Source organism: Diceros bicornis, chromosome 27 (genome assembly GCF_020826845.1).
Source record: "Diceros bicornis minor isolate mBicDic1 chromosome 27, mDicBic1.mat.cur, whole genome shotgun sequence".
Classification (NCBI taxonomy): Eukaryota; Metazoa; Chordata; class Mammalia; order Perissodactyla; family Rhinocerotidae; genus Diceros; species Diceros bicornis.
The window spans coordinates 37,611,557-37,632,807 of NC_080766.1; the positions used below are offsets into that span (position 1 = coordinate 37,611,557).

The following is a 21,251-nucleotide window of genomic DNA, read 5'->3' on the forward strand; positions in this document are numbered from 1 at the left end:
TTTTGTCAAATTTTTTCCGTATTTGTTGCAATTACCATGTGGTTTTTCTTTTCTTAGTTAATTTGATGAATAATGTTGATTGATTTCTGCATGTTAAACTGACATTGCATTTCTGAAATAAAGACTACTTGGTTATGGTATAGTGTCTTTTTTTAGATTGTTGGATTCAGTTTACTACAATTTTCTTTAGAATTTTTGCATCTTATGGTCATGAAAGATATTGGGGTTTCATTGACTGTTTATTATTTTTTGTGTCATTGATTTCTACTCTGGGTGTTTATTATTTCCTTTATTCTGTTGACTTTGGATTTCATTTGCTTTTTTTCTAGTTTATTAAGGTAGAAAATGGAAGTCATTGATTTGAGGACTTGCTTCCTTTCTAATAGAAGTGTTTAGTGCTATAATTTTCTCCTTAAGTATTGCTTTAGCTCTATTCCCCAAATTTTGATATATTTCATTTTCTTTCAGTTCAAAATAATTTCTGATTTGCTATTTAATTTCTTCTTTAAGCCATTGTTATTTAGAAGTATGTCATTTAGTTTCTAAGTATTTGGGGACTTTCCATATATCTGGTATTGCTTCTCAATTTAATTTTATTGTTGCCAGAGAACATACTTTGTATGACTTGATTCTCTTTAATTTATTGAGATTTGTTTTATGACCCATAATATGGTCTATCTTGGTAAATGTGCTGTGTTGCTGGGCAAGAATGTATATTCTGCTGTTCTTTTGTGGAATATTCTCTACATGTCAATTGGTCAAGTGGGTTGATGGTATTGTTACTGTATCCTTAATGATTTTCTGTCTACTTGTTCTGTCAGTTATTGAGAGAAGGATATGAAATTTCCTAATAAAGTTGTGTCTCTTTATCCTTGCAATTCCATCATTTTTTGCTCCATTGTATTTTAAAGTTTTGTTAATAGGTGCATACATATTCAGGATGAATGTATCCTCTTGATGGTTTGGCACCTTATATCATTATAAAATGACTTTCATTCCTAGTCATATTCTTTGGATTGCAGTATACTTTGTTTGATATTAATATAGCCATTCCATCTTAATTTTGGTTAGTGTTAGCATGATATATCATTTTCTACTTTTCACTTTTAACATATTAATGTCTGTATTTGGAATGTGTTTCTTATAGGCAGTATCTAGTTGAGTATTGCTTTTTTCCCCCCATTCTGAAAATCTTGCCTCTCAATTGGGGTGTTTGGACCATTTGCATTTAATATGATTATTGGTATGTTTCAGTTTAAATCATGGTGCTATTTATTTGCTATTTGTTCCATATGTTCTTTGTTCTCCTTTTTCTTTTTTTTCTGCTTTCTTTGGATTAATTGAATTTATTTATTTATTTTTTTGGTGAGGAAGATTGGGCCTGAGCTCACATCCGTTGCCTATCTTCCTCTTTTTGCTGAGGAAGATTAGCCCTGAGCTAACATCTGTGCCAGTCTTCCTCTGTTTTGTATATGGGATGCCACCACAGCATGGGTTGACGAGTGGTGCATAGGTCTGCACCTGTGATCTGAACCCGTGAACCCTGGGCCGCCGAAACGGAGTACACGAACCCAATCACTATGCCACTGGGCTGGCCCCAATTGAATATTTTTTATGATTGATTTTTTCTCCTTTGTTGGCTTATTTATTTTAACCTTTTGTTTTTTAATTTAGTGATTGCTTTTTATCTTATCACAGTCTACTTGCAGGTGATACTACATCACTTTACATATAGCATGTTGACCTTACCATAGTAAACTTGCGTTTATCTTTTACTATTTTTTTACTGCTTTTTCGTAGATTTTATTCGTACATATATTATAAACCCTAGACTACATTATTATTATTTTTGTTTAAACAGTTAGTTAACTTTTAATGAGACTGAACAAATTAGAAAAATTCTTACACATTAACGCATGTAGTTACCTTTTCTGATGCTCTTCATTCCTTTGTCTAGATCCTATTTCCATATGGTCTCATTTTCCTTCATCCTGAGTACTTGTAGGCAGTCTACTAGTGACACATTCTTTCACCTTTTATATATCTGAAAACATTTTTATTTCTCTTTTGTTTTTGACAAATGTTTCACTGGGTATAGAAATTCTAGATGATACTTTTTTCTTTCAGCAATTTAAAGATGTTGCTCCACTGTCTATTCACTTACATTGTTTCTTACAAGAAATCTTTCATCTTCATCTCGGTTCCTTTATATAGAATATGTTTCTTTTTTCCTGGCTGCTTCTAGGATTTTCTTTTTAGCATTAGTTTTGAGCATTTGATTATGATGTCCCTTGGTGTAGTTTTCTTTATGTTTCTTGTGCTTGGGGCTTGTTGAACTCCTGGATTTGTGGGTTTGTAGTTTTTATCAAATTTGGAAAATTTTTGACTGTTATTTTTTCAAAATTTTTTCTGTTCACGCTCTCCTATCAGGAGCTTTAGTTATGTGTATATGATGGTATTTGAAATTGTGCCAGAGCTCAATGAATGTCTGTTAAATTTTTTTTTTTTATTTGTGAGGAAGATCAGCCCTGAGCTAACATCTGCCAATCCTCCTCTTTTTGTTGAGGAAGACTGGCCCTGAGCTAACATCCGTGCCCATCTTCCTCCACTTTATATGGGACACCGCCACAGCATGACTTGACAAGTGGTGCTTCGGTGAGCGCCCGGGATCCAAACCAGCGAATCCCGGGCCACCGCAGTGGAGCACGTGCACTTAACTGCTTGTGCCATGGGGCCGGCCCAGTCTGTTAATTTTTAATTTTAAATGTCTTTCTTTTCTGTTTTGACAGCCAGTTCCAAGTGTTGAGTAGTCTGTTGGAATTCGGAAATACTTTTAATTGCTGTGTCTTTAAGTTCACTAATCTTTTTTTCTGCAATGTCTAATCTGTTATTAATCTTATCCAGTGTTTTTAATCTTACACGTTGTAGTTTTTATTCATACAAATTCAATTTGTGTCTTTTAAAAAATATTTTCTGTGACTCCCCTTAACTATTTGAATATGTGGAATATAGTTATAATACCTGTTTTAATATCCTTACTTGCTAATTCTAACAGCTGTGTCAATTCTGGATCAATTTCCATTGATTTTTTTTTTTTTTTCCCTCTCTCATTATGGATTGTGTTTTCCTGCTTCTTTTCATGCCTGGTAATTTTGATTGTGTGCCAGATATTTGTGAATTTTTACTTTGTTGAATGCTGAATATTTTTACATTCCTGTATGTTTTCTTAACCTTTTTCTGGAACAGTTAGGTTACTTGGAAATAATTTGATCTTTTGAGTCATACTTCTAAGATTTGGTAGGTGGGACTAGCACAGTATCTAGTCTAAGTCAAATTATTCCTCACTACTGAGAAGATGCTACCCTATGTAACTTATCTAATGCTCTGAATCTTGATGTTTCCCAGTCTGGTTGGTGTGTCTGTTGCCTGGCTTCTGGTGGTTTGCTGGCAATCTTGGGCATTCCTTGGCTTCTGCTGCATCACCCTGATCTCTGCCTTTATCTTCACATAGTGTTCTTCCTGTGTACATGTCTGCCTCTGTGTTCAGGTTTTCTATTCTTATAAGGGCACTAATCATATTGGTTCAGGGCTGACCCTAATGACCTTATATTAGCTAATTATATGTGCAATGCCCCTATTCTCTAATAAGGCATTCTGAGGTACTTGGAGTTAGGACTTCACATGTGAATTTTGAGGGGACACAATAAAAACCTATGCACACCCCCTCCACGCCCCCGTGATGTTCTTTGAACAATACCACTTTTATGCTCTTAGGTTTTTCCTTATGTTCTTCCCTTACCTCGGAATGCTCCCTTTCATTTCCTCTGCTTATCTTACTTAAAAACTACCTGCTGATCAGAATTAATCTCTATTTAGAAGGTGTTTTTATTGTGCTTTTTATTATAAATATTTACATGGCTATTTCTTACACATAATTGTAACATTTTTTAAGAACTGGAGAGGACTTATTTTTGGAATTGTGCCCCAGTTCTTTCCTCTCTTTCTGGCACTGCCTGTAGTACCTTATAACTAGTGGTTACTTGAATCAAATATATTAATGAGTGTGTATGAGCAAATTGTAGGAATAAGGCATTTTAAGAAAGATTCATAACTTTAGGAAGGATTGGAGTCTTAGGAATCTGGAGTGAGGGAATCCATTTCGGAGGTGATTATAGTAAGCCAGGTGGGCGTTAATTTAGTAAACAAATGCTTATTGTCCCTGCTTAGTACAGAACCTTTCCCTAGGTGTTAGGAATAGATAGACCTGTGAAAATTTTGGAATCTGCCTCTGTTTTCATGGAACTTACTGTCTATGAAGAGTTATGAGGTAAAAGAACAGAGAAAATGGATACGAAGGAATTTTTTTCTTTTTCTTTCTTTCTTTCTTTCTTTTTTTTTTTTTTTTTTGCTGAGGAAGATTCGCCCTGAGCTAACATCTCTACCAGTCTTCCTCTATTTTGTATGTGGGTCGCCACCACAGCATGGCTGGTGAGTGGAGTAGCTGCATGCCCGGGATCTGAACCTGCGAACCTGGGCTGCCAAAGCGGAGTGCGTGGAACTTGAATCACTTGGCCCCAGGGCCAAGCCGAAGGAGTTTCTTAAGGAACTCTAGACAGAAGTTGGAGAATGATTCGTCGTGCAGGCTGGAGGATGAAGAAGAGTTAAAGGAGCATGATGTCAAGCCTCGATGAGTGGGAGAGTATTGTTAGTAGAAATGTGAAGTCAGGTAAAGACATTCTTTTTTGGGGGGGGTAAGATAAATTAGTTTGCTTCTGGATAAAATAAGTAGAAACTCTAAGTAGAGATTTCAGATTGCGGAAAATTCAGAAATGAATAGTGAATCGATAGATGTTGGTCTTGCTTTACCATGAGAGGGAGAGAGAGCATCAGCGGGTAGTTGGGTGGAGGGGCTGACGATAGAGTCGAGAGCAGGGCTTTCCTGGGTGGGTGATATCCTGAAAGTGTTTGAAGGAAGAGTGAAAGGGCTCGAGAATTGGGAGTGATGCCGTGATGATCATTTCTATTTTACTAGTGAAACCGGGGCACGGAAAGTTAAGAAAGGTGCCCAAGGACACAGCTAGTTAAGTGGTGGAGCTGGCATTCACACCTGGGCAGTATGGCTGCAGAGTCAGTGCTTTCTAGGCACTGCTCTATGCTGCCTCTAATATTTTTCATTAAATCTACTCACTTATTTAATGTGTTAAGTTTCTTTCATAAGGAAACTGTAATACTGTTATAAAGTTAGAACATCTGCCTCACTTGTCACTTAAAGAAGGTAGAAGGAAAAATAAATATAGGGAAACCAAAGCAATTCTATTAAGTTTTTACAGCTTACAGAATGCATAGCCGAAAATAATGGAACTATTTATGATCAGTTAGTAACTAAGGAATGTTCTGCTAGATGTCAGGTAGCTTAAGATAATGATGAGATGTTATGTGAGATAAGCAACAAATATTTATTGAGCATTTATTGTGCTAAGCATTTCCTCTTGGTGCTAGGTATATACTAGTGGATAAGACAGAGTCTTGGCTTTCATGGAGCTTCCGTTCTAATGGTTAGAGATACACAGCAAACATCTAAACAAGTAGGTGTAGGGGGATGTGCAGTTTTTGCTAGGAAGGTCAGAGATGGTCTCTCCAAGGGAGTGCTTTCCTTAATTTCATTTGCCTTGTTTCAGATGAACACGTGTCTGTGAGATGTTCTAGTTTATAGTGTCAGTCACAATCGTGCATAAGATCTTGTAAATGTATTCTTGCATCCTGAACAGCTTAACATTTTTATCCCAGTTGGGGGAGAGGAATGACAGTTGTCCATATGAAAGCCCAGGAAGCTCCGTATAAAAGAGTAGTCATTTGTCTACTGTCCATCTTGTCAGGAAGCCAAGAAAAAGGCGGGAATTTAGGGCCCTGCTCCTCTCAGTATTAGCAGTCTTTTTTTTTTTTTTTTTTTTTAATTTTTTGTTTATTGCAGTAACATTGGTTTACAACATTGTTCACCACCAAAACACCAACTACAACCCATCACCACACTCATGTACCGAACCATCCCCTTCACCCCCCTCCCTCCCCCCTTCCCCCCGGCAACCACCAATCCAATCTCTGTCCCTATGTGTTTGTTTATTGTTGTTATTATCTACTACTTAATGAAGGAAATCATGCGGTATTTGACCTTCTCCCTCTGACTTATTTCACTTTGCATTATACCCTTAATGTCCATCCATGTTGTCACAAATGGCTGGATTTCATCGTTTCTTATGGCTGAGTAGTATTCCATTGTGTATATATACCACAGCTTCTTTATCCATTCGTCCCTTGATGGGCACTTAGGTTGCTTCCAAGTCTTGGCTATTGTGAATAGCGCTGCAATGAACACAGGGGTGCATGTACCTTTACAAATTGGTGTTTTCAAGTTCTTTGGATAAATACCCAGCAGTGGAATAGCTGGATCATATGGTAGTTCTATCCTTGATTTTTTGAGGAATCTCCATACAGTTTTCCATAGTGGCTGCACCAGTTTGCACTCCCACCAGCAGTGTATGAGAGTTCCCTTCTCTCCACATCCTCTCCAACACATGTTGTTTCCTGTCTTGTTAATTATAGCCATTCTGATGGGCGTGAGGTGATATCTCATTGTAGTTTTGATTTGCATTTCCCTGATAGTTAGTGATTTTGAACATCTTTTCATGTGTCTGTTGGCCATCTGTATATCTTCTTTGGAGAAATGTCTGTTCAGGTCTTTTGCCCATTTTTTAATTGAGTTGGTAGTTTTTTTGTTGTTGAGATGCATGAGTTCTTTATATATTTTGGAGATTAAGCCCTTATCAGATGTATGGTTTGCAAATATCTTCTCCCAATTGTTAGGTTGTCTTTTCATTTTGTTGATGGTTTCCTTTGCTGTGCAGAAGCTTTTTAGTTTGATGTAGTTCCATTTGTTTATTTTTTCTATTGTTTCTCTTGCCCGCTCAGACATGGTGTTTGAAAATATGTTGCTAAGACCGATGTCGAAGAGCGTATTGCCTATGTTTTCTTCTAGAAGTTTCACAGTTTCAGGTCTTACATTCAAGTCTTTAATCCATTTGGAGTTAATTTTTGTGTATGGTGTAAGGTAAGGGTCTACTTTCATTTTTTTGCATGTGGCTATCCAGTTTTCCCAACATCATTTGTTGAAGAGACTTTCTTTTCCCCATTGTATATTCTTGGATCCTTTGTCGAAGATTAGCTGTCCATAGATGTGTGGGTTTATTTCTGGGCTTTCGATTCTATTCCGTTGATCTGTGTGTCTGTTTTTGTGCCAGTACCGTGCTGTTTTGGTTACTATAGCTTTGTAGTATGTTTTGAAATCAGGGAGTGTGATACCTTCAGCTTTGTTCTTTTTTCTCAGGATTCCTTTAGCTATTCGAGGTCTTTTGTTGTTCCATATAAATTTTAGGATTCTTTGTTCTATTTCTGTGAAAAATGTTGTAACTTTGATAGGGATGGCATTGAATCTATAGATGGCGTTAGGAAGTATGGACATCTTAACTATGTTAATTCTTCCAATCCAAGAGCACGGAATATCTTTCCATTTCTTTGTGTCTTCTTCAATTTCTTTCAGAAATGTTTTATAGTTTTCAGTGTACAGATCTTTCACCTCTTTGCTTAAGTTTATTCCTAGGTATTTTATTCTTTTTGTTGCAATTGTAAATGGGATGGTATAGTATTAGTAGTCTTAACATCACTCATTTGGAGGTAAGGGCTTCCTTGCTTTTAAACCAGCAAGTAGGTTTTACTACCAGAAATGTCTTAGGCATTAAGAAAAGAATGTTGTAATGTGCGGGAAAATTTAGTTGATGAAAATCCTTGCTAGTGACCTGTACATACCACCCATATTTGTCAGTATTTAATGGGGAAGAACATTTTATGACTGAAAGTTTGAAGAAGTTTTCCTGAGCTCTAGGCCTCTCAATTCACTCATTTTGCGTTAAATGGATTACACCGCAGTGTCTTATTTTAATCATCTCCTAGGTATTGTAATATCTCTGAAAACATAGACATATTAACTTTTTTCTAAAACACAGTGAACTAAATGCATTACAGTTATGTGCTACATAACGACGTTTTGGTCAACAACGCACCACATATACAACAGTGGTCCTATAATATTAGTACTATATAGCCTAGGTGTGTAGTAGGCTGTACCATCTAGCTTGTGTAAGTGCACTCTATGATGTTTGTACAATGACGAAATCATCTGATGACGTGTTTCTCAGAACTCATCCTCGTCATTAAGTGACGCATGACTGTACTATTAAATACTCACTGCAGCAGGTGCACCTCAGGAAACAAAGCTAACAAGTTGCAGTTTTCAAAAATTCAAAATGAAAATAGCCTATTCAGGTCAGTGGGAGAAATTTTTTTTTTTAACATTTTGACTGTTTTTCTATTCAGTAAAGTAGTTACTGGGAAAATCGACTCTACTTTCCAGCTATTAAAATATTACTGTCTTGACATTTGAGAGTCCATGGCTTGAAGGCAGCTTGCAAATCCTTCATCTTTGAGTTTGTGTGGTGTTTTAGAGTTTGTAAAGTGTGTTCCTATGTGTTAGCTCATGTGAACCTCTCCTAGGTGTTGGAATGGTATCATCCCCACTTTACAGGGAGAGCAGTTGAGCCTTGGAGAAGGTCACGGTCACACTGTGAGTTAGTAGAGCTGAGGCTAGAATTTGTTGGTTCTTTTTAATACAGTTTTTACTCAGTGCCTGTTGTATGCCACAGGCACTGTAGACGTGAAAACTAGCAAGTCCTGGGGCTGGCCTGGTGGTGTAGTGGGTAAGTTCACATGCTCCGCTTCGGCACCCCAGGGTTTGCAGGTTCAGATCCCGGGCGTGGACCTACACACTGCTCATCAAGCCATGCTGTGGCGGGTGTCCCACATACAAAGTAGAGGAAGATGGGGACAGATGTTAGCCCAGGGCCAATCTTCCTCAGCAAAAAGAGGAGGATTGGCAACAGATGTTAGCTCAGGGCTAATCTTCCTCACCCCTGCCCCCCCCCCCCCCAAAAAAAAAACCCAGCAGGTCCTGGCTGGCACCCCTGCTTCTCGCTGTTGAAGCACAATATTCAGGATAGGTAAAAGGAGTTCTGCTCCCTTGGTAATTTTGGTGCATGCAGTTCTTGATAAGAGGTACTGTTCTACTGGTTGATATTAGTCTTGTGACTATTCCTCATCGTTAACAGTTGTCCTCCTCGTCAGTGACAGTGATGGCTTGGGAGGGCACTTACCATTTGACTATATAGAAGCACAGCATTATGTATAATAATCTCTCTACTCTCCTAATAGGAGAAGTTGGGTCTTGCATATCCCCCTCCTCCCTGTTAATCTGTGATTGAGTCTGTGAAGTGAGTTGAGTCAGGCAGTGATATTTTTGAGTGCCATTATGTGCCCATTCACTAAAGATTTGTCAGTGAATGAAGCAGCAGTTCCATCCTTAAGGGCCTTGTATTGTAGTTGGGGTGAAAGAGACAATAACACAAACACATGTACTATATAAATAAGTATATAAATATACACTATTTTATATTGTATATAGATATGTAATAGATATATAAACGTGTATATAAATATGAATGATAATTTAAGGGTGCCTCACACTAAACTTGCTGCCTCTGAAGCCCCAAGACCCCACATCCAGTCTGCTGCCTTTTTTTTGTAAATACACAGCCACACTCATTGGTTTATGTATTGTCTGTGGCTGCTTTTGTGCTACAAGGGCAGAGTTGATTAATTGCACCATGCTCTACAAAGCCTAAAATATTTATATTCTGGCTTTAAGAAGAAGTTGGCTGACCCTTACTCAAGACCTCGCCAGCCGTTTTACTCAAAGTATGATTAGCTTCAGAGCTGGAAAATAAAGCTTGATTTGAGTAGCCAACAGAGATGACAGATGGTTGGAACTTTGGGGTGGAGTGAGTAGTTTCCATCTTCTATGTGTGGGATCACTGTGGTAACTCAGAAGGTGGAGGTGACTAGGTAATCCTTGCTTTCGGAAGGGGAACCTTTTATGCTTTCAGAAGAGCATTTATTGTTGGTGTTTTCTAATAAGTGTGAATTGTGTGTGATGATTTTAAGAATGTCCATTAAAATGATAATGTAATAAAAGTATATTTAAATTAGATCAAGTTACTCCTGTTTCCCTAGAGTCCCACTCTTCAGTAGTTATTAAGAGCTGTTAAAAGATGGGTTTTTTTCTCTGTCTAAATATTCCTTTCTACCCAATGATAATAATAAAAATAATAGTATTTCCGGTCATCTTCCTTCGCACTGTGACTTCTTGGTTGACTTGGTTCCTCAAAATGCAAGGAACCGTGGTTATACAGTTGAGTGTTTGTTACATATAATATTAACATAAAGTATTTTAGAAAGGATTTTAATAGAAGCCTCCACCTCAGGTGATGAATTGACATTGTAGATTCTTAAAATTATGCTTTCATGCTAGATATTAAAGCACTTTGTACTATATCATCACTATTTTAAATCTTACAAATTTTAATCAAAATTTTTGTTTTTATTGGATGGACCCCATAATCAGATCACCTGGGAAATCTTTGAAAAATAGTGATGTTTGTTCCCTGTATCAGAGCTAAATGAGTCCAAATCATTAGAGGTTCGGATGTCATCTGTATTTTTAAAAGCTCCCTAAATGAGCTGTGGAGTAGGTAGCATTTTTAATAATATAATTTTGTTTTCATAATAAAAATTTGTAGGAAAATAGGAAGGTTCAACATGCTGCTAGTGTAGGTCATGATTTATGCTGGGAAAAAATCTGTGTACTGACTTTCTTTGAATTCAGATATTGAACAAAGAAGGGAAATATATAGAGAATAGGGATTATTTAATTTGATTTGAAGATTTGTATCAATTCTCTCCCTCTCATCCTCTACTTTTGTACTTAGTCTCCAAGAAAAAGTTTACCCTCTCAACACCAAAAACATATTTGTTAACTTTTGGGAGGTGACTTTGTTTGTATTAGTCTAGATCGTTACTAATGGTAAGTGGCGTACATCTGATCATTGTTTTCCAACTGGGAAGTAACATTTCTTTTAAGTATTTACTAACATTTCTAGGTGGATATTAATTTCTGTATTCATTATGGTAGGCTCTCTGGTATAACAAACATACCCAACATTTCAGTGGTTTAAGTCTGTAGAAGTTTATTTCTTGCCCAGTGACTGTTACACCGGGGTAAGTGCTCTGCTCTAATATGGTTACTCAGGGACCAAACTGTGGACATTGTTCCTATCTAACATACATGTGGTGCCCAAAGGTCACCCTGGGTTTTGGCATACAGTCTCTGGATTGAGAAAGAGCGTGGAGATTTACATGTGGGAGATTTTTATGGGTCAGGCCTGGTAGCACCTGGCCTTGTCACTTCTGTTGACATTCTCTTGGCCTAATCTTAGTCACAGGGCCATGCTAGCTGCAAGGGAAGCTGGGAAATGATTGTGTCAGTCAGCAAAAAGAAATGCCTTTGGTTATCAATTAGCAGTCTCATCGATGTGGCAAATGCAACCACCATAAATATTGTCACTGAGACATTGATTTATTCTACAGAATTCTCTCTTTCACTTTTCTTCTTTTTTTTTTTCCTCATTCCTCCCTGTTTCTGCTCATTTACTACCTGCCTCTGCCTCCCCCCTGCAACCCCTCTGATCTTTTTTTTTGTGGGGTAGCAGTGATGGTCTCTCATTGTTATTTATGTGTGACAGTCAAGGTTCTTGGATGCAGACAACAGAAACTCATCCTTGGCCAACTTGGGCAGAAATGAAGTTAATAGATGGCTATAAGTTAGCCCACAGAATTGATTGGAAGGCTGGAGACTATGTTAGAAAAATAAGGAGGAACCCAAGTGGCAGGCAGCAGAGGACACAGCTAGGGTCGAGCCATGGGCCCAGTCTGGTTAGGATGCCGCTCCTGGCGCTTCACAATGAATTGCTGTGTGGGCGTCACCCCCCCCCCCCCCCCCACTGGTGAGTATGTGCTTGGCACCTTGCAGGAGTGACTCTTCAAGATTCTCAACTCTGGGGAGGAACATTTGACTGTCCAAACTTTGGTAGCTAGCAAAGCCCTAGTTACCAAGGAGTAAAGAAGAGTGAATTTTTGTTATTGTTCGGCTTTTATAGTAGGAGGCGTGGCTTTTTTTGATTTCCACAAACCGTGATGAGTGTCCAGTTACCAAGTGACCAAAAAATGACAAACACCTATTTTAGGACCTTTTCATTGGGAGAAAAGGCCCCACATGGTGGTGTAAGATAAGATTTTGCCACTGACATTCTTGGACAAGTCATTAAACCTCTCTGGGTTGCAGTTGCCCCCTCTGTAAATTGAGGTGGGGAACTTGGTGTCTGATAATATCTGGTCATCCTTTCACTCATTGAATGAATACTTGTTGAGTGCCTTTATGTGCTGGCATAAGAGACGAGTAAGACATCCTGGCTTTCCCATAGTTCAGTGAGTGAGCAGAGAAACCATTCTGATACAGTTTGGGTAAAGTGCTCTAACAGTCCAGCCCAGGGAGGTATAGCAGCTCCTGAGGAGTACCTTATCCAGACGAGGGGGTGAGAGAGTTGTGGGTGGGGGATTCAGGAATCACTCCTTGCTTCATTCACCCATTCATTTATTAAGTGTCTACTTTAAGCCTTTGCGCTGTTGTACTTATGAGAATACACACAAAAATAGGACCCGTCCTTCCCTCGTGAGTGCTAATTGCGAGGGCATACCGATTACTTCCGCACAGAGCGTGCTTGGTATGTGAACAACAGAATAGTAAGGGAAGGATGGAGCAGGAGAGCAATTCACTCTAAGATTCTGGGAAGGTTTCTTAGAGAAGATGACATTAGATCTGGGTCTTGAAGTTTGAGTTCAAGATTTCTAGAAGCAGAAAAGAAGAGAATAGGGACAGCATTCTAGACAGAGGGAACAATTAACCACTCAGTGCAGGTGAGAGAAAGGATGTGTATGGGGGACAGGATGGAGAGAATGGTGGGCAGTGAGACAAGAGGGGTGTAAGCACTTAAACCTGGGAGCTCTGGATGTTTTAAAATGGTACTGATTTTGAAAATTTTTTAGGGAAGCAAATTTTGACAGCAGTGGGGAGAATTAACTGAAGGCTTGGACACTAGATAAGGAGCAGTTACTGTAGCATCCTCCCCTCATCACTTTCTTCTGAATTAAAATCTCAACAAAGAGTATGGAAATAAGCAGACGGATTTGTGAGACATTCCTGAGGCCAGTGTCACAGAATGTGGAGAGTGTGTGTGTGTGTATAGGGAGGTGGAAGTGAGAGAGGGGCTAAGACTGAGGTTTCTAGCTTGAGTGGATGGATGGGGAGATGCCTTGTATTGAACTGGGTCAGACTTGGCTCTCCTGCCTGCTCTCCAGCCCGGGCAGACACAGCTAATATAGCATGCTGCGCTTTCCAACTGAGGCTCAAGTTAGCCTTAGAGTCTAGAATAGTGCATGCTCCAGACAGCCCCTGCCAGTCTATTTGAGTTTGTACTTGAGAGGAAACCTGGTTGCCTTCTCTGTTGTAGGGGATGGGAAGGGGAAAAGGAAGGCATTACTTCCCACCCCCCCTTCCTCTTTTCTCTGTTTTATTTTTTCCAGAACACTAATCATTTTCTGATATTGTTGAATTCACTTGTTTATTGTCTGAGGGTACCTCCCCCAACTGCAATAAAATACAAACTCCAGGAGGCCAGAGACTTTCCTCATCATTTTCACATTTATGTCCTTAATGCTAAGAACTTTGTCTAGAGCAGCACTGTCCAATAGAAATGTAATATAAGCCACTTATGTAATTTAAAAATTTCTAGGAGTCACAGTTTAAAAAAACAGTAAAAAGAAACAGTAACAGTAATTTTAGTAATATATTTTATTTCACCCAATATATCCAAAATAGATTATTTCAAAATTAAAAATTGAGATATTTTACACTCTGTCTCTTTGTACTAAGTCCTTGAAATCTTATATGCGTTTTACATCTACAGCACATCTCAATTCCAACTAGCCGTGTTTCAAGCGCTCAATACCACCTGTGACTAGTGGCTATCATATTGGACAGCTCAGGTCTGGAGCATAGCAGGGGCTCAAATATTTGTGGAATGAATGAATTAGAAGAAGATAGATTGGTGTTACAGGGGGTATGTAGAATTGAGGAAAGATTTTGCTTTTACCTTGAGGAAATAGAGCATATTTATATGTTTGACAAAACTGGGAGAGGTGGAAGATAACAGGAGAGAGAGGGGCTTATTGATGGAGGAAGGCCTCTGAGGAGGTGGTTGGGAATGGGGTCTATAGCCCCAGTAGAGAGGATGAGAGATATCTTGCTATCTCTTCTCCTTTGAAGAAGTATATTCTTCAGTTATATTTTAAGAGGCCTAAATCCAGTTTGTTTAGCATAAACTTCTAATTGAATTGTGTTATAACTGTTCCTTCCCCTCATTTTAGGTATTAAATAGTTGAGGGTTATTTAAAAAGTCTTAAAAGTGATTTCCTTAGTGACTTAACAAAAAGAAAGGATCAAATCGTTCTGTTGTACACCTGAAACTAGTATATTGTTATATGTTAGTTATACCTCAATTTAAAAAAAGGAAAAGAAAAACATCTTTTTAGGTGGGAAGTGGGAAGAAGTATTATTGGCATCTATCAACATTTTTACTTTGGTGTTATTCAACTAGAAAAAGAAGTATTTTCTGTATTAAAAATTTATCAAATCTGATTTTTAGCGTTATTATATTTGGAATTTTATAAAATTACATATTGTACATATTTGAATATAAGGTGAGGTAATTTTCCCAAAACTATATCTCACTCCTTATGTATTTGAGTCCTTAAAAAGTCTTTTTGAAGTTTCTCATGTTATGAGGTGTACTATCTGTTAACTTTACTTTAAATAACAAAGTTCTATTTGAGGATGACACATAGGCGTGGAGGAACCTCTTTTAATAGTAGTTTTGGGTGCTTATGGAGGTCACTTGATGTAATGAACCTGTAAAAAGTGAGGCAGAGAAATTTAACACAGATTTTTGAGGTTATGGCCTCACATTTTCAGGTGTTGATATAGTAAATAAAATTTAAATGCCATTTAAAAAGTATTGTAATAAGTAGAAATCATGAATATACCATCGGAATAATGGAAAAGAACAACTGTTCTAATGTTAAAATTTTCTATGTTATTGTTGGGATAAAATGTCCAGTTATAGTGTCATACAGGGATTCAAAAAGTGTTGTATCTAAAACAATTCAGAAGTTAAGATTATGTGCTCTGGAAAACTTAGGTAACTTTAAAGGAAATCCAGTGATGACAAAGGCACAGGTATTGAAGACAGAAGTAGGTGTTTGACCATATTGAGATGGGCGCCTCTCATATATAGATAGATATGTAATACTGATCTCATTGGGAAATGTGAGATCTCCTTGCTTTTGGGACAGCCTTATATTCCTGACTGTGGTATGCTCAGGCAAATATGATCATGTCAGAACTGGAAGTGACTGTGGAGATGGTTTTTCAGGTGTGTTCAACTTTTTTTTCTGCCCAAGCATCCAGAGCAGATGAGGTTGCACCTGTCAAAAACAGAGCTCCCCAGGACAAAGCTTTGGAGACGGTGGAGAGAGGAGAGTGGTGTGTATATTTTGAAGAAGGCTCCGATAGTGATATTCCCTTTGTGACGGAGTATGGCTGTTTGGACAGGTGGCACGTTTTCCCCAATGTCATGTAGTCAGCCTCTGAGCTCAGACTGGAACCCTGGGCTTCTCCTCAGGCCAGTTTTCTTTTTCCCCGCCACACCCTTTTCCTTCTCCTTTTATTGTTTTTGTACTTCTTTTCCTTTCTGTTTTCAACAAAGTTTCAACTGTCGTGTGCTTGATAAAATGAAAACTGCTGAGATATTATACTAGGAGGCAGTCTTTGAAGTTCAAATCATAATACGTTTAGGGAGATATCGTCATTCAACTTAGCACCCTTTTCTAATTGTCACCACTGTTTTCCAGGTCACCTAGGCTTGAAGCCTCTGAGTCATTTTTGAATCCAGCTTGTCTCTCATCTTCCATATTTAAACAAGTTTTCACGTCCTGTCAGTTCTGCGTCACAGAACAGTGTTTGTTCATACATCTCCTTCCTTTCTTATCCAACATTAACCTCCTAAAGACTCTCACAATTCTTTGCTTGGACTGTTGAAAAAAGCCCCTAATTGATCTCTACTTGTGGTTTCTCCCTGTTCCAATCCATATTACACATAATTCTGTTATGATAAGCTTAAATAATAGAACATTTATTGAGCAGTTATCATGTTCCAGATACCGTTTTAAACAGTAGCTCTGTAATTTTGATAATATTCTTGAAGTTCACATACTGTTATTAACCCATTCTGCAGATGGAAAGGGAGGCACAGATTTAATTAACTTATCTAACATAGTAGCTAGGTAAGTGGCAGAATTGAATCCAGACACTCTAGAGTGTTTATGGCTGTAACTAAAAACACAGCTAGAGTCGTGTCACTCCTGGCACACCTTCCCTGGCACCTCTTACCTATTTTACACAATCCAAATTCCTTAGCCTGACAGTAAGACTCTCTGGCCCAGCCTGCCTTTCTATACTTAATCTACTCCTCTGTCTAGACTCCATTCTCCAGCCAAATTGGAGGTGAGATTTGAGCTGTGACTTGGAAGAGAAGTGGGAGTTGATCAGCAGGGCAGTATGGCAGTAGTGTTTCAGGTGGAGCAGAGGACATGCTTGACAGAGCATGGAGGTGCCTCCGAGGGGTCGGAGCCTCAGGGAGGGCATGTCACAAGATGAGGCTGCAGGTAGAGGTCGGGGCCAGATTGTGGTGCATCTCCCAGTCTTGTCTTCTTCATAGGACATTTTCGTGAGCTCTTCACAAAATTCATGGATACTAGAGAACTGACTTTTTCTTTTCTTAAGATACTTTGTAAAATTTGATGTGAAGTTTACTCATTTTTGCTAGACCCCTTTTTTTTTTTTTTTAATTGATATTTTAATGGTTTCTAACATTGTGAAATTTTGGGTTGTACATTTTTGTTTGTCCATCACCCCATATATGACTCCCTTCACCCCTTGTGCCTACCCCCCACCCCCACTTCCCGGGTAACCACAGTCCAGTTTTCTCTGTCCATGTGTTGGTTTATATTCCACATATGAGTGAGATCATACAATGTTTGTCTTTCTCTTTCTGGCTTATTTCACTTAACATAATACGCTCCAGGCCCATCCATGTTGTTGCAAATGGGACGATTTTGTCTTTTTTTATGGCTGAGTAGTATTCCATTGTATATATATACCACATTTTCTTAATCCAATCGTCAGTCGAGGGACACTTAGGTTGCTTCCACTTCTTGGCTATGGTGAATAATGCTGCAATGAACATAGGGGTGCATAAGCCTCTTTGGATTGTTGATTTCAGGTGCGTTGGATAGATTCCCAGTAGTGGGATGGCTGGATCATAGGGCATCTCTATTTTTAATTCTTTGAGGAATCTCCATACCGTTTTCCATAGAGGCTGCACCAATTTGCATTCCCACCAGCTGTGTATGAGGGTTCCTGTTTCTCCACATCCTCTCCAACATTTGTTGTTTTTTGTCTTGGTGATTATAGCCATTCTAATGGGCGTGAGGTGGTATCTTAGTGTTGTTTTGATTTGCATTTCCCTGATGATTAGTGATGTTGAGCATCTTTTCATGTGCCTATTGGCCATCTGTATATCTTCCTTGGAGAAGTGTCTGTTCATTTCCTCTGCCCATTTTTTGATCGGGTTGTTTGTTTTTTTGTTGTTCAATTGTGTGAGTTCTTTATATATTATGGAGATCAACCCCTTGTCAGATGTATGTTTTGCAAATATTCTCTCCCAGCTGGTTGGTTGTTTGTTCATCTTGATTCTGGTTTCATTTGTCTTATAAAAGCTCTTTATAGACCCCTTTTTAAATTGCCCTCTCTTCTGGCCTCAGCCACCCACTTGCCTATTTTCACCTAAATTCAAGCAGATTGTTTTGGGGAAGGGACATTCTCAAGCCAGGTTGCTGTTTCCTAGCCCCTGTCTCCTTGCTGGTTCAGTTTCTCTTCACTTCTTTGCAGGGATTCAACAGTCTCCTTTCTTAGGAGGGGTTTCTCATGTTTCTTGAGCACTTCCCCACTCCTGTGTTTGAGGCCCGGCTCAGAGTGGTGCAGAGAGGGGACTCTGGAGATGGAGAGCCCGGTTTGCGTTTCTTGTGTTTCCACTTAGCAGCTGTGTGAACCTGTGAGCTCAGGGCCTCCACACTTAGGGCCTTTATGGAGCCGCTGGACTTCGGTTTCTTTCAGTGTAACATGTAGCAAATGCTGTAATAATGCCACCTACTTCATAGAACTTTTTGTGGGGATAAGGGCATACTGGAACAATGTTTGGCATTGTACTAGTTCAAGGAAGTGACTAATTTTTATTTTTGTTACTTTTTCTTTAATTGTGAAAAACTACTTTCTGGTAGAGTCATAGAAACCTGCTTTATCCATACTATTATTATTGAGGATACTCTGCCTGGTTTGGAAAAATTTGCTTGTTTTAGAGGTAAAAATGAAATCTCATTGTTATTTATTTATTGACTTTTTGACTTCTAGTGAGTTTGAAAGTTTTTTCCTATGCTTATTATTGGTTTGTGAGAATTGCATCTTTTGCCTGATTTTTTTCCGGAGCGGGGGCAGATCTTAGTGTTTTAAACTGTGTCGTTAGAGAGTTTTTTTTAATATGTTAAGGGTATTGTTTAACACTTTGGATAGTAACATTTTCCAGACTGTTTTCATTTGGTATAGAACTCAGGTGCAAATTTAACCACTTTTGCGTAGTAGATATGAAAGAGGGAAACTAATTATGAACTCTGAAATGATGTGTTTATTTGCTGTGTAAGTATACTTTTAATGAAGCGTTACTTTTTTCATATTATTAAATTTTATAACCTCTATTGAACCTTTAACAGTTTGCTCAGTGCTTAACTTTTAAAATGTCTCTGGTCGGATGAATATCTTGCCTTTTGGGCATTTGGTAATGGAAAATCACCATAAATATACAGTGTTTTAATTGGAATCACAAAGCCAAATGATTGCCTCATTGGATAATTTTAAGTATTATGTTGCAATTCAATATAGGTACCCAAGTACTTAACTAGATTTAAAAATATCTTGTATGTTTAACAGCTGTTTAACTAAAACTAAAAAAGAGTGAGGAATATGTGTATGGTTCTCTTCTGCCTGGGATAGGAGAGGGAAAAAGTTGTTAAAAAAGTTTCTTTTTCTTAGCTGCCATTGCTGTGCCTGCTTTGGGAGAAGGCAGAGGTAAAGATCAGGGAAGGTTTGAGTCAACTTTCTTTCCAAAGAAACCTTAATGACCTAAAACTTAGTAGCATCTTCAGATACTTCTTAAAATGGTCTCGTTGTAGCATAGTTGAAGGTGATGGCGGCCTGTGGGAGGTGACATTTCTGCCTGTGCTGTATTCCTAGGTGCCTTTTCCTGTGTTCTGATCCTTCTCTCCTTGAGGGGAAGGCAGCTAAGCAGGCAACGTCAGCTTTTTAATGGCTTCGTAATATTTCAGCTTTTAGATGTTATCATTTCTCTTCTTTTTGTACTTTTAGGTTTGTGGAAGGCAATTTAGTGTGTCTAGGCCCTAACAAAGTTATGGTCAAGAGATCTGAAGAACAATCCTGGAACAGGGTGAGGGAGGGAGCATCTTTGGGTCATTCAAGTTTTATATATATGTACATACACATACATTATACATTATGTATGTGTGTGTATATAGCATTAAAATTTTTTTTTGGTAAATTGTATTTTAGTATGTTTTTGTGTAGATTTTTTTACAAAAGAGCTAAGTTAGAATCTAACCACCATTCATTAAAATGTGTCTTTTAAGCTCTAGACAGAGACATGAGCACAACCTTTCCTTTCGTCTGACAGCGGTCTGTGTAACATTTCAAATCTATGGCATTTTGCAAGGGAAGGAATACTTTGGATTTACATGATTGGACACGATAATGAATCGTCTCATTTCATGTATGAGACTGACTTGTCCCCACACTGCATTTGTGCTGGTGCTAAGGCAAGCAAGAGGTCTTAAATCCTAGTCCAGTGTATTTCTATGTAGCAGGCTGAACTTTCCAACTGTATTTCTTGTTTTACGTGTTTTGTAAATGAATATGCTAAATTTGCATGTTACAGAGGAATCTGAGATACAGAAAGCAGTGCCCAGGGCTGTGGGGCTTCACACAGGTTTTTATGAGCAGCTTGAGACCTACAGTTATCCTGTCTAGATTGTTCCAGTGCTCTCCCTTAACTGTCCCACGGCTGACTGGGATGTGGGAGGAAGTCAATGAAAACCCCCTCTTCTGACTGAAAATAGGAAGTGGTGTTCATTGAATGCACTCGTCATGTTACTGCCAGTTAGGCTGAAGTCTAGCTGTTTCAGGTTCTGTGGACTACTGCTAATCCTGTCTCAGGTGACTGTGTTTGCTAAACCATGCATGAGCCTATATCACCTGACAGGTTTTTACCAGGATGAGGGGCAGCTTCGAAATCAAGACTGAGAGCCTTGAGCTATATGGTCGCTGTTGTCATTTCTCTTGTTGAAAGACACACCAGAGTCTCAGGGTCTGGGTTACCGTCTACTCTGAATGATAATAATTTCTTAGCTTGTTTGAAAGAATTAGTTCCTTAATTATTACCAGTGTTATTTGTCAACTTGAATGACTTATGTCATTTTTGTGAAACTTGAAATCTTTACACGTTTATGAAAGTTAAACTTACTGAAGGCCAAGTGACCGCAGGGGAAGTGTGAATCCTTCAGTTAAGTGGTTAGCATTTCTACAAGCAGTCCTCAGGACCCCAATTAGTGCTCATTTTCTTTAGTATTAACCTGGATGCCTAATAGAGCCACCATCACTGTCCTGTGCAGACCTTCTAGATTCTTAAAAATACTTTTATTCTCACAATGGTAGTAGATTTTTTATTTTTTTAGGGACTTGGTCTCAGTTTAGCCTGAGTAGTTATCTATTGAGTAAATAACGTTGTTCTAATACTCTGCTGGAAAGAAATTCATGCAAGTTGGGTCCTATATTTATATACAACACTCGGTGTTTGTATTAAGACACTGATATGGCTACAGCATAGGGAATATAGTCAATAATATTGTAATAACTTTTTATGGTGGCAGATGGTTTACTAGACTTATTGTGGTTA

At 38.4% G+C, this 21,251-nt stretch overlaps 1 protein-coding gene across 5 annotated transcripts in view; it reads left to right on the forward strand.

The window, feature by feature from the left end:
* The window catches only part of DYRK1A (dual specificity tyrosine phosphorylation regulated kinase 1A), a 143,828-nt gene that overhangs the window by 71,345 nt on the left and 51,232 nt on the right, over positions 1-21,251 (forward strand). For 2 of the 5 annotated variants that reach the window (XM_058523096.1, XM_058523097.1), the window contains one exon: positions 4,418-4,726. The exons of the other annotated variants lie outside the window; for them this stretch is intronic. In XM_058523096.1, the coding sequence (XP_058379079.1) occupies positions 4,672-4,726 (55 nt within the window). In that variant the 5' untranslated portion in view covers positions 4,418-4,671. Of the gene's footprint in view, positions 1-4,417; positions 4,727-21,251 lie in introns of those variants that run through there. 5 annotated transcript variants of the gene reach the window in all.